The sequence below is a fragment of the Rhea pennata genome, chromosome 12 (assembly GCF_028389875.1).
Source record: "Rhea pennata isolate bPtePen1 chromosome 12, bPtePen1.pri, whole genome shotgun sequence".
Lineage (NCBI taxonomy): Eukaryota > Metazoa > Chordata > Aves > Rheiformes > Rheidae > Rhea > Rhea pennata.
This window is the reverse complement of record NC_084674.1, coordinates 4,920,792-4,934,999: the sequence shown is the minus strand read 5'-3', so window position 1 is coordinate 4,934,999 and position 14,208 is coordinate 4,920,792. Positions and strand designations below refer to the sequence as shown.

The 14,208-nt window shown below is 34.8% G+C and overlaps 1 protein-coding gene across 3 annotated transcripts in view; it reads right to left on the bottom strand.

Annotated features, from left to right (window-relative positions):
* Positions 1–14,208, bottom strand: part of SHQ1 (SHQ1, H/ACA ribonucleoprotein assembly factor) — a 56,301-nt gene that overhangs the window by 41,011 nt on the left and 1,082 nt on the right. For 2 of the 3 annotated variants that reach the window (XM_062585519.1, XM_062585521.1), the window contains 6 exons: positions 13,490–13,672; positions 12,525–12,589; positions 11,505–11,654; positions 10,060–10,208; positions 7,388–7,500; positions 5,146–5,267 (listed from right to left, as the gene is read on the bottom strand). In XM_062585519.1, coding sequence (XP_062441503.1) covers positions 5,146–5,267; positions 7,388–7,500; positions 10,060–10,208; positions 11,505–11,654; positions 12,525–12,589; positions 13,490–13,632 — 742 coding nt within the window. In that variant the 5' untranslated portion in view covers positions 13,633–13,672. The remainder of the gene's footprint in view (positions 1–5,145; positions 5,268–7,387; positions 7,501–10,059; positions 10,209–11,504; positions 11,655–12,524; positions 12,590–13,489; positions 13,673–14,208) is intronic. The other variant, XM_062585522.1, reaches the window with a different exon arrangement.

Sequence of the window (14,208 nt, the reverse complement as noted above, 5' to 3'; positions counted from 1 at the left end):
TTGTCAGTGTCAAAAATCATGCCTCCTCTTGCTACAACATAACTGCGTAAGTTATATGCAAACACACTCCTGTCTAAAGGATTCAGATGGATTAATCTCCTCATAGACAAACCTGCAACTAAACAAATCTACAGATTACCTTTATTTTCTGGACATGTCCTTTACTTATTTTATACTAGCCCCTTCTCGTGTTAGAATAAGCATATTTCAAACTGTTCCTCAGTAACAACTGTCAGTCAGTCAGTGAAGCACAGCTTAATCTCTACAAGGGACGATGAAGTCCAACAGGTATAGGGCAATGTATTACAGCATTATCAAAATCTTATGTAGCTGAACTCATTGCTTAGATTCTAGATAGAGTTCAGGCTATTCAAAAATAAAGTCTGCGTAATATCTATATCTCAAGACTACTGCCACACTTGCAAATGGTTGTAAATGTGTTGGGGTCTCACAATCTCAGTGCTCTGACTTGTAGAATCATAGAACAGCCTAGGCTGGAAAGGACCCCTGGAAATCAGCTGGCTTAGCTTTTTGATGAAAGCAGGGCCTCAGCTTACAGCCCTGGCAAGCACAGTCTTGAAGTTCATGACTACTTTGAAGGAAACTAAGAAAATCAGAGGAATTGCTTTTTGGTTTTTTTTTTTGTTTGTTTATTTTTGCTTTTTTTAACATGTACTAAAATACTATGCTACAGAACTCAGATTTTTAAATGTGTACTTCTGCCCCTGTAAGCCAGTAAATCAGCAACACCAGAGAAAGGAGAAGATTAGTTAGCAGAAAGTAGATTGTTTAGGAATAAGGTTAGCACCATTTTTATCAGTAACAAAGAGGTTTCTATTCCTTTCAAGCTCTTCCTAAGACAGGAGGAGACAGCATGCATTACTATTCTGATTAGAAAGATGTCCAGAGGCTTTGCTCAGGATCACTCCTCCATGGTTGCATGCTGCTTTAAAAATACTACTCTAAACTTATTAAGGAGGATAACAGAATTAACAACAATGATTTTCCATTGATTTCTCTTGTGATTGATTTTTTTGCTATCTGATAAGGTATAGAAAGTTGTGGAAACTTTTCACAGTGCTGATGCACTGACAACGTCTCTTTCCTGTATGGATTCTGCACTGTCTAAAAAGAGTAGAACTGGCACTGAAGACTCAATAAAGGCACTCTTCCCCTTCTACACAAGGTCATTTTGCTGAGTTTGTAGAAATGAGCCATCTTCGACACCCCCAAAGCTCTGTCAACAAGAATGTGATTGAACAAGTCTCAGTTTTCAGGAAATGAACCCCTAAGTCCTAAAAACACTGAACTGTATTCCTCTGTACACCTATATTCACTCTGTGATCAGTCAAGTCTGTTTCGTTTATTCCTCTGCTTACACGGTCTTCTTTATAATCCCTCCACTCAAATTTTAGCTCCATCCAAACACTCTTGTCTTCGATGTCAAGCTTATACCCTTCTCTAGTTTTCAAATCAACACCTACAGCACATTTCCTTCATATCACTTTTGACCTTCTGCTTGCAGGCATTCTCCATAAATTCATGGGACTCCAACTGTCTTTCCTAGATCTCACAATTTCCTTTAAACTAATCTTTGTCACAACTCTTTAACAGGTCTGCAGTTCCTATAAACCATACTGAAGACATGCATCATTCTTTCTTCAGTATCTTATTGTTGTCACCTTTTAAGGTCAATGATACTTTAAAATATAAATGATGAGTCGCTATTGTAAGAACTCTGCATGAACAAACAGTAATTCTTTCTCACATGAAAAATATATGCTCTGCCACAGGACAATGCCACTGAGGTACACACACTGTAACGGCCAGAAAGACCGAGTAAAACAGATACAGAGAACAAGTTCAGAAATCCGATAAAGAAAAGTGCAAACTTGCAAAACGACCATTAAGGGTGTATATCTGAGCATTCAGAGTCCTACTGAAAGACTGATCTCTAAAAAGAAATTCTTATTCTGAAAAAAAAAAGAAAAAATCAGAGACACCTGTAAACAAAATAAATTATCCCTGAATCATATTAATGCTATATTAGATACATGTCAGCCCGAACCTTTGAAGGTCATTTATGTGGAAACGCAGAGGTGATATGAATAAAGATTTTCTAAAGGGAAAAGCAATCAACCGTTTGGTCTCTAAGAAAGCAGTTAACACGAAAAACAGACATCACTATAAGTCAGCAAGAGGAAGAAACAGAAGTTCTTGATTCAGTGTTTTTGAGTATGAAAATTTTTAATAAACATGCTGATTTTTACTGTCACTTTCCCCCTAAATTCACTTTTTTCCACGTAGTAGCTTCAGACATCAGTTCCCAGCATGATATTAGGGGTTCCACAGACACAGCTTAGGTGGGAACTGTCCTAATAGCAGCAACAGAGCACAAAATACAGGGACTAGAGAAACACGAGGTGGCAAATTCTAGTGTCAGTACCCCAACACCACAGCAGGCTGTATTGTCACCTCCTTTCAATTTTAGTATCATCACTCCTACTTTCATATCACTTCTTATTCAAAAGTCTTACCTATAATAAATATTCCTTTAAAATATACATCATCCCGTGTTTGAGAGAAGCAGGCTTATCCAGTTCAGCATCTCTGATTATATGACTTCTATCATATCATCTCTGCTCTTCCACATTCTTGGGTAAAGCCTTGAGATTGCATGTGTTTAATCAAGAGCATAACTTTCTTCACAGAAGTATTTGCACAAGATGATCACAGTAGTAAGCCTATCACGACTTTTACCTCATCAAAATCCTTTAAGATTGGGAATAGGGAGGAAAGACTCTTATTTTAGAAGTTTACATTACACACTCAAACTCACACACATACACACATGTGAACTCAGGAAGACTAAGCAGTCTGAGTACTCCTCATTTTATTCCTCACTTCTTCCACAGGCAGTAAAAAAGAACCTGACTGAAGATCTCAGATTTCTCCCTAGTTCCAGTGGAAATGAGGCAAAATTTCCCAACTAGCAAAGAAGATCCTTCATTTAGCAGTCTTCATTTTGTTTCAGACATTTGTTTTCAGACATTTGTTTTCAGACAAATGCAGACTACTGCAGACCCATGCATTCAACTCAAACAGTCCTGAATTTGTAACTCAGGCTACCTGAACTATACCATTGCTGGGAAAAAGCACAAAAGCAATACAAAACACAGGCAACTCATCCAATTGATCATCAGATTCCAGATCCAATAGCCCAGACTTACCTCCTGCCCTTCTCTATTTTCATTCATAAAAGATCTTCAAGTAGAACCTGTACTCCCTCTCATGGTGGTTTCTTTCACCACAACAAACTCAGGTTTAAGAATCTCCGCAGGTTTCAGATCCTCATTCAGTTTTTTTGGCATCATTAACTGCTCTTTCCATTCAAATAACATGAACTATGTTACCAAAAGTAAGGATTTTTTAGGTTAAAGAAAAAAAAAAATAGGGGGCAAGTGTTGCTGTCATCACATAAGTAAGATACCGGCCGGTATTTGAGTTAAATCCACCGAAGTTCCCCAAAGCATATGAGCCACATGAAAGTAAACAAAGTTTTTTTGATCATCCATATTAGAAAAAAAAATCTGTTAAAATAAATGGTTTAGAGAAACCTTTTATGTAGTCACAATTTCTGTATAACTTAGCAGCAGGATTGCTGGACTTTTGAGTTTTTAATTTGTCTATTGTTACTGCCCATGAAGTACAGTAACACATACACTTTTTTCTTCAAGACTTTCATTCTAATTTAAAATATTCTTAATCATTAAAATCATCTAGCTGCTCTTCATTTACATTATATTCCTTAACAAAGGTAAATATCAACACATCCTTTCACTTCTTAATCAATGAAAACAATAAACAAAAAAACTCTCTCATTACTCAAGTTTCCAAGCCACCTTTGTCCAATGCTTTTTAAAATCATATATTTGTGATAGATGTAATTAAAGATTTCTGATTTCAAAAGATGAAGAGAGATCAGATTACATTCACAGTGAAATATGCAGCATTTATCCAAATTCTATTGTCCCACCCCTGTACGAAATGTGAAAGTGGCAGTATTATTAGTGCACTAATATTATATTTGTTGAAGAACCTCTGCTGAAAGGATTATCATTATCTATTTCAGTGACATTGAACTTCCATATTACAGAGGAAATGAGCAAAAGACAATAAAAGAACAGGCATGTATAGAGTGATAATAAAATAATATGCTCGTATACAGTGATTGCAGAAAGTACTACAAAAAGTAATTCCAGTTAGCGATATTCTTACAGGTTCACTTCCTAATCCTGAAACCATCATTTTTAACTTCTAAAAGGATTAATGAAGATTTTCCTTCAGAAAAAAAAAAGTCTCTAGTATCTATAAAAACAGCAGTAGAAAAATAAATGCCATGAACATCTGTGGTACTGTATAAATAAAATAGAACATCCTACAGAAGACATGCACATCACATAGAAATACAGCTGACACTAGGTCAGTCTTCCCCAACTGATTCTTGGAATACTTGCCACAAAGTGTCTGCACTATACGTGTAAGTGAACAAAAGTAGTTTTAATAACTTTTCCTCTGAAAATACAGCCAGGAAAGGGAGAACAATAATTGAAAAGGAGAACAGTAAGTCTGAAAAGAGATAAGCACCACCAACACACAAAGGACTCACTTTCTAGCTATTAAAATAGCTACACCAAAATAGTTTTGACTTGACTTCAAATGCCATGACTTACTGACACTGACAACTCCCATGAAATCTTAAAAATTACAGCATACTCTTAAAAAGGAATTTTCTCTGCATAGATAGCTTGAATTCTAGTTGGTCTTTAAGAAGGGTTAACTCTGAAATACATTATGGAGATAAGAGATCACATGTGAGCCTACACAAACCAACAGATAAGTGTTTAAGATGAAATGACCACTTAATCATATACCATGAGCTTCGGACATCAATGCTGTATAAGATAACAGCATGCAACTGTCCTTCAAAGAGAAGGCAAGGCACGTTGCAGAATACTTCTCTCCTCTACGAAGAACAATAGTTTTAAGACCGAAAATTGTAGGCTAAAACCATATTTTTTTTCTTTAAAAACAATAACCTAGTACATAACATGAAAACACAAAAATTAACAGATACACTCTTACCAAAAGTTTCATGTTCCTGATGACTTTCTTCCTGCAAGGCCATCTTTTTTTTATGGGCATCAACCCACCATGGTTTATATTTCAAAACATGTTGAACAGCTTCATCTTCAAAAAAATCAGCTCTGGAAAAAGAGAGAGTCATATGCTGTTTATTTCAATTTATAGCACATGTGGGTATATTTTTTATGGACAGACTGAATACACCTAATTGGGTTTCAGGCAATTTACCATTTATTAAAAATGTAACTCCAAAGAACAAAAATAAATGTGACCAGTCAGTATCTGGTCTTCAGCTTAAAAACAGAAAATACTGATTATAAAAAGCATAAACCACAATATTCTTTTATCTTGCAATACCCCTCCCATACTTTCTCAACTTTTCCAAGGCTGCCCGGAAGCCTAGGAAGTTGATGAGTTTGTAGCACGACACGAAGATGAACAGACATTGGATGAACAGATTTGGTTTGGATCTATCTAAACAAGAACATTTCAAAGAGGACTCTCAGAAAACCTGCCTTCATTGGGAAGCTCTATTCTCAAAGTAAGCATGCTTTGAAGAGGAGATGTATGCAGCTGGAGAGCAAATATCTGAAAGTAGAGCTGGGAACAGACTTTTGGGTAAACAAAGTTATGTTAAAGCAAGGTAAAAAAAAAAAAAAAAAAAAAAAAAAAAAGAAGATCTGTTATGAATTCTGTAAAAGATGTACCACTGTCTTAGCACAAAGCCACTGTGGTAGAAACTCAGTATACTGAGTCTGGAAGGATTTATGTTCAAGGATTCAAGTTCTAAGCCTTCTCTTATTTTCTTTTTTTTTCTTCCTTCAAGCCAAAAAACAGAATGAAAAATGAGAACTGTAAAAACAGAGGAAATAGTTCTTAATAAATTTTTAATCATTATACAAAACCTAACTTGTTCATTGAGCACAGACTGTAATTTGCTGTACTCTCACATTAACAGCTTCCCCAATGCCTTCAGTGTCTTTTGAAAAAGTAACTTAAACATTAGCCAGTCTGCATTTTCCTTAAAACCAGCAGAATATTTCTGCTCAGCACTGTTCCTCCAGAACTATCCTTCGCATCAGGGTGCAAAGGAAAACAACAATTTTAGCTGAAGGCAAAAGGCTGGTATCATCTGTTCTGAGGCTTCTAAAACATACCCCATTAAACTAAAAGGTCCTAGTTCATCTTTAAGGCTAGAACACAGGGTCCCTAAGATGCAAACTTAGCATTATTGTAATTTGCATCAAATTACCTGTTCGGAACTATTAGAACTGAGATAGTAAGTGTACTTCCAAATCATGTTGTAGCTCGAGAAAGCACGGTTTTTATTTCTACTTGCTACAGAATGACACGTAACAGCCAAATACACCACTTTAAATACCTCAAATGGGTTAAGTCTATATATTTCAGAACAAATAGAGCAATTCCTGTGGCTGTTCTTCAAAATATCTAAAGACAAAAGGAAAAAGCCACCAAAAATCTCTCTTCCTTCTCAAAACACACCACAAGTCTTAATTCTCCCTGCTGAGAACTATACCTATTTCCCATTAATTCTGATAATCTAAACATAGTGTATTTTTCTGGAAGTTTCTGCGCTCCCCTTGACCTGAAATATTCCAATCTGGAGAGACTGTCCTTGAAAGACACAAAGAATCATTTCCACCTTCATCATATAGGAAGGCATACAGAGAAACACACAGTTTTGTTTGAGAATTTTTCTCATTCTGTTGAAAACCAGATCTGAAACAGGCAAAGCCCGAAATGGTTTAAACAACAGTTACGTGATTTCAAATCTCTAAGGAAAAATAGCAGGAACTACTTAGAAGGGACCATCTACTTCATTATAGACCAGGCTGGATAAGTTACCATGTTTCACAAGGAGGAAACAAAGTTATGATATCTGCAACCCAAAATGCTGCCACAGTTTGGCTACCCTGATGTGAAGAGGTCAACTATGAAAGAGCATTCTGCAACAGTTCACAGTAGCCCCACTTGAGAAGAGACTGAATTCCGTTTTTAGTTAACCAGTAAAGCAAGTGCAAAACAGATAATGTCCTGTGTCACTGTCACTCTTCTGAATACTTTCTACTGCCTACTGCTAGAAAGCAAAGAGCCAGACAGACAAAAAGTAAAGGCAGTATTTCCAAAAGCAATCTTAAAACCATCATCTATCAAACAAGAAAGTGAATTTATTTTAACTGAGGCACTTTCACTTGACCAGGTGAAATAAATCAGTACTTACAGGTAATGATCAGGATCAAACTTAGCAGCCTCAGCTGCCAGGCGTCTCCTCCTACGTTCATCTACAGGCACTCGGTCTGGATCCTTAATGTCAATAATATCACTGAGTTCATCCTGAAAACGTAACAAAAGTTAGATGATCAAGCCAAAGATACAATGTATAAGAACTCTTCAGTAAAAGTTTGAGATGTCTATTGGCATTACAGTAAGCGCTAAGGCACTGCCTTATGAAAAGGTAATATACTACATGTGATACCATTCCTTCAATTTTAACACAAGTGCAAAAAATAATGATAATAATGGTCACTACTGTTAAACCAGGTGAGTCCTAACTAGAATTTTCTATCTCTTGATACACATTATTGAAAACTAGGCACAGTCTAAAAAATCTGCATAACCTTTCAATTCAGACTCTATTGTGCAAATAGGACACCCAAATTCCATGGACTTTCAGTTATTATGAATTCTAAGAAGCTTCAGATTTTATGAATTGTATTCAGGTGCTTTTCTTTATCATAAAGCAGACAGGCTATTTTGTATTATGCTGAAATTTGTAATGCTTAAAAAAAGCAGGCAACCATATATGCACAAGATAAAAATCATAGTCTTTGTAACTCTTCAGATTAATCCTGCATTCTCAAGTGGCCACACATTAATTAATGGACAATTTCAATATCCTTTTAGACATAAATAACTACAGGTACATTAATGCTGATGGAAAACGTACTTCTTCAGTAGTTTCACAGCAATAAACTAATAAATACACTCACAGAATGGAGATACTTTCTCCATAAATAGCGATCCTTCTGTTCCAAAACCTTAAGATACTACAATTCACACAATAATAAATTAGAATTACAGGATTAATATGCTTTAAATAGCTGCTACTTCTATTGCCTGGTGTGAGAACTTCAGCAGAACATTAAGAAAGTAATAAATTACTATCTAGTATTTTAATAAAAGCTCTATATTCTACCAATATTATTATGCAGCTGAGTATGCTACAGGTTGTAGATTAATTCCAATCTATTCATGAATTAGTGAAACTACCAAATGCACGAAGGCGGAATGACTGCAGTTTAAAGCTCCTATCCTACAAATTAATCTACAAAACGAAATGTCAGTGCACCGGTATAGTCCTAGTAAATTCATCATAAATTAAGTGCACAGAGACCTTGAAGAATCCCAATCTCAGTCAGAAAATTTCATTTAGATATATTTCAATTTCTTTTATTCAACACAACAAATAACACAGCATCATCCTTTTCGTGCAATATTTTACAAGAGTCTAACCCTATTAAGAGCTTTAATCTCTAATTACTCAATATTATGGCAAAGATATACTATAAACACTTCAGCAGATAATAAGAAATAAACCAGATTGCTACTGTTTAACAAACTGTGCTATGTAAATATGTATGGACTATTTGTCATACAGTATCTTTCCATAAAAAAAAGAAAATAAGCCTGCATTCCCAGCCAGCTGATCAACCTCTTTTTGAAAGGAGGCAAGTTTATCATAGAATTACACTGCTCAGAGTTCAAGCAAAGTTCTCTGAAAGGTTCAGGCTCTGATAAGCAAGAAGTTTTAAAAGAACAGCACAGTCAAAAAGTATTTTGAACAAAATACATACTTAAACCTGTGACAGATTATAATCCTAATTTTAGAGGCAATAAAGAACATATATAAATAAATATCACTAGAGTCTGAATTTATTTTTTCCACAAACATTTTCCTACAGAATCTGCCAGCTACAGTTATTAAGTGCTACTCCAGCAGTGAAGCTCTGGTTTTGTCTCCTCTCTCTGAAGGTCTTTAAGGATGATAAAGCAGATCCCATTTTCAAATATTTTAGTCTCCTGAACTATTTACTAGTGAAATTAGAATTTTAGCTGCTAATGACCTTATTTTACATCTGAAGATCTGAATCAACTTTAGCAATCGAGAAAGAACCAAGCACACTTAAAGAGATCCTCAAACACACAAGGTGGAGCAAGAAGACTCCATATTTCAATAGTTACTGCTTTCTGAGGAAACAAAGGTTAAAATTAAAAGTACAAAGAAAAATGACTATGAATTTCACAATGGAAAATATTTTAGTGCAACAACCATAACAAAGCCTATAACTTAACCAGCTTTATCCGTTTTAGGTAAAATTGTTTCTTTTTTATTTGAATCAGTTCTTTCATTTTTAAATACGCTTTAAATTTCGTTGCATCAGAAATAATTTATTTTGGTGTTGAATATGTTTGAAGTCAGAATGGAAGACAATATCAAATAAAATCAGGAGCATTAGCAGTACAGCCTAAAGACTACAACCTTTCTCTCTCTCTCTCAAAAACAAACCAAAAAAAAAAAACAAAAAAAACACACCGGGGACCATTCAGCCCTTTTCTCTATTACTGATCTTACTGCAGACACAGATTAGGCTATTGCCTCAGCTACCACAGTTTACTCACAATTGACCACCGCTGTTTCTGCAGGAACAAAGATTCACCTTTGCTATTATTTGAAGAGCAGCATATACTCAGTCATGTAATACAATAACAAGGAAAAGCTGTCACTTAGTGATCCTCTCTTGACCATGGAACAAGCCAAGAAGCCTATCCAACCAGAAAGGCAGTATAGCTTAAAGTTATTTGGAACTTTTAAGAGGCAGGGGAGTCACCTACCTGCAGTCGCTGGAACACTGCTGAGTACAAATTCCCAAATCCATAGCAATACTGTTGTTGTAGAGTGCTTTCCGCAGTTTCTTCATAAGGAGTCTGCTCAATTTCCCAGTCAAATTCTTCTTCCTCCTCAGACAATGGAGCAGAAGCAGCTGTATACATGACATGGTTAAAGAAAATGATTACAAGCTTATATCACCGAAAACATATATGATTTAATAACTAGACAAACGTTGATAATACAGTGTGCTTTTTATTTACTACATTTCTTAATAAATCTTACATGACACTGAAAAACATGATTTCCAGAAAATAGAAAAAAAGAGGCACCAAATGCATGTGAACAACACCTCTCCAGATCTCCCTTTATCTTATCCAATTGACATGAGTGAGAATTTCTCAATCTATTAAACTGAGTGGTTTGAATGAAAATGAGGTATAACAGACCTGATTCATATATAACAAGGCAAAGACTAGGAAAAGTAGCTTTTTTTGATGCAACATACACATCCCCAACTATGGATGTTCATAATCTGTCAGATTTTGCTGCATCTCTGCTGCCTCCAACTCCAAATGGCATTTTTCTCAAAAATAACTCTTATCACTAGTAATGTGCAAAAGTATTACTTTCTTTCACACAAGCCCCATGTTTTCCGCTTTTGTTTTAACATTGAAGGATAGTAGATGGCTATATCACAGTTTACACTAGATTACTACCAGACTACTCAACTTTTACAATCATAAAGTAGTTTCCAAAATTGAAAAAGAAAAAAAAATCACTAATTGCTTTAAGTTTTTCATACAGACAGATACTTACATTGTTAACCTATAGATTCTGCATCAAATTCTCCAACTTTTCAAAATGCAGACCAGGAAAACCTATACTAAGTTACTCAAAGACTGAAACAGCAGTTCCACTAATTTCAACACGAACAGAAATTTATTCTAAGATAACCCTGACAAGATCAAAGTAAGTATCAATAATTTAAAAAACACATGCACATAACCAATCACACAGTCAAACCTTGTCTGTGAAATGATGCCATTAAGCAGGTTATCTGCTGGAACCTGTGAGTTTTTTTTTTTTTTTTTTGTTTTTTTTTTTTTTACTTAAGCTTCTATTATTTGAGCTGAAAGATTAGTTGTACTGACTTGTGGGAAGTAGAAGACTCAAATGTGTGTTTATTATACAGCCACAGGAGGGGCTACAGAGGTTTAGCAAGTGTTAAACATACATTTTGGAAAAGCATACACGTAACTAAGCTATAATTAAGAGAAGTACATCACCTACAAGTTCTCTTTGATACTTACCTTTTACTTACTTTCTTTGTACCTTGGAACTACAGGAATAGTTTGTCTTTTATATATATATATATATATAAAAATGTGTATATATATATATCACTATGTAAATCTATTTCTATAACTATTTTACATCACATACGTACCACTAATATAAGGATTTTTTGCTGTACCTATTTCTTCCACTAAAGGTTTTACTGATCTTAACTTCTTTGTTGCCAAAAGAGATGTCAGCATATCCAGTCCTTCAAAATATTGGCCAGGAATCTCCTTAGGTAACCGAATTGTAAAAGTTCCTTAAAGAAAAGACAGTATATAATTATTAGTCTTGCATTAAAACATCCCTGATAACTTAAAAAGGACATTTTTAGTTCTTACAAAAAGCTCACAGAAATCGGGATACATGCAGAGAATATTTTATTATGCATCAATCGCTGTGCATGTTTTTATACTTCATTTGCCAATTTCACAAAAATCAGAAGATTTTAACAACAAAGCTTGAAAAAGAATATTTAACAGGTTGTGGTCTCTTAACTTGCACTGTATAACATAAACCCATAGAAGACAAGGTTTATTTTAATTTGAATTCTTTCTCCAACCAGGGAATCAAAATAAGATCACAGGAACGTGCTGATTCATGTTTTAAGTATATAATAAAGCAAATTGGAAGCAGCAAACTGTAGGTTTTATTGCAGTATTTATTTTCTTTCTGAATATGTTTATTCCAGAATATATATTTTTCCTTTATTCCAAAAATACTTTCCACCTTAAGGTGCAGAGAAACATTCAAGTCTTCTCTCTTAAGACTTAATCAAGAGATTATCTCAGGATTACTTAATTTCTGCTCAGCAATACTCAACTTTCTTGCAGATTTACTAGGCTAACGATCTTGGTAAAATGACATATTTAACCCCATAGGGCTTGAAGGGGACTTGTCCATAACTGTTCCAATAAAGAAGTTTATGTACATGTCTTTTGTCCTTAGTTAGCCAAAATAAGTATAATGCATCCTGAATAAGAATTTTATATCACATAAAATAGAAGAAACTTTAGTAAAGTATAAAAAAACTGTATATAAATTAAAGTTCTATGCAATTAGGCATGAGTTATTGAAGAGCTAATACCGCACCTTCAGTGACAAAAACACTAGTAATATTAACTGATACCTTCATCTGTATTGTAAGATGCTTTTTCTCTACCATCTTCCACAATCCTTCCAGGAAGGGTCAATCTGCAGGCAAAGAGAACAAAATGTCTCATTGAATGCCTGACTAACTCTACAACTCAGTCCATAAAACCTTAAGGCACATTCCAAAAGCAGTACAAAGGATTTAACTATGTGACTGCAATTGATAATAATGGAAGTTATGCTCCTAAATCCTATACGCTATTTTGAAAACTTACTCCCTAAAGTACTGGTACAAGATACTAGCATCTGAAAGCGTTAATTTGTGACTCCTACTTCCCCAGCTAAGATGAAGTCACAGGCGCCACAGAGATGATGTCCTTAGTACTACATGCAACACTTGAAGATCCTGTAATCTACAGACTCTGAGCTATCCTACAGTGACAGGATACAAAAAATCCTGATAGTAGTCTACTACTGTATATAGGTAATACAAGGAGAGGAATATCCAAGAATTCAGGAAACACAGAAAATAAATAAAGGTTAGGAGCTCATCAGCTCTTATATGACAAAGGTTCTCTTAACACTTTCATACTTTGATTGTCTCTTGTTCCTTTTCCATAGGGTAACGAGAAACTTACAATCTGGAGAAAAGACAGCACAAATCTCATTTCCTACAGCTTCTTTTCTCCCCTTACGTTACTAGGTGTGCACCAAAACACATACTCCACCAAGTATATTCTATCTGGCTTTCAAAGGCAAAGACACACTTACATACATCCAAAGTAGTCGTTGGTAAAGTAAATTCAGATAAGCATTTAAATGAATTCTTTTTAAGTGATTTAAAATCTTGAAACAAAGATGCCAGATCCACAAGGCAAGCTAAATCACTGTGGAAACTACAGATAGGGCATATACTGAGAGCCCCAAAAGTAAAGTTCATTCTCTATTTTTTTTTTTAATTTTTTTGAAGTTCAGAGCTTTTTACATTCTTACACTACTTACCTGAGAAAGTAAGGTTTAGCATAAAATTTAAAATCTTCCCCTTCAAAATATAAATCAAACTCTGAAGCTTTGGCATAAGGTATTTTGATTATTATTGTAAGAAAATCCGGATCTTGGCTCAGCTCAAAAGCTGGAGTTATCATGATGAATTGAGCAGGAGAAGCAACCACTGACTGCACGGCCCTATCAAAACAGCAAAATAAAAGATTATTGTAATTTCCATTTTATGACAGTAAATAGCGTCTTCTTCAATATTCTGAAAGAACATTACAGATTTTCACAGAATTATCTTCTATATATTTAAAAATAAAACATTAATGACAGCATGAACAAAAAAATACCCTGTACTCTCAAGAATAGCAAGGTACTATCATTTCACAGCTTAATTTTTGCTTTTTAATGGAAGAAGGTAACCTAAATGAATGCAAACATTTGGAGTACTGGAAATCACCTGCTACATTCAGCATACCAAGCATATATAAAAAAAAAGCACATGCAGTTTAAGACTGAACTTTAAAAAAAAAAAATTTTCTTTGGCAGCAGATGTTAGATTTGTAAGTTTGTTACAGAAGCGATGATAAACCACTATTAGAAGACATTGAAAAATACTTTCACAATATTGAAGTCATACTTTATAAACACGCTTCCTAGAACTCAAACAATAGATTCAGCATACCCCAAAGAGATGACCTGAGCATCCACAATAAGCGTACTACTCT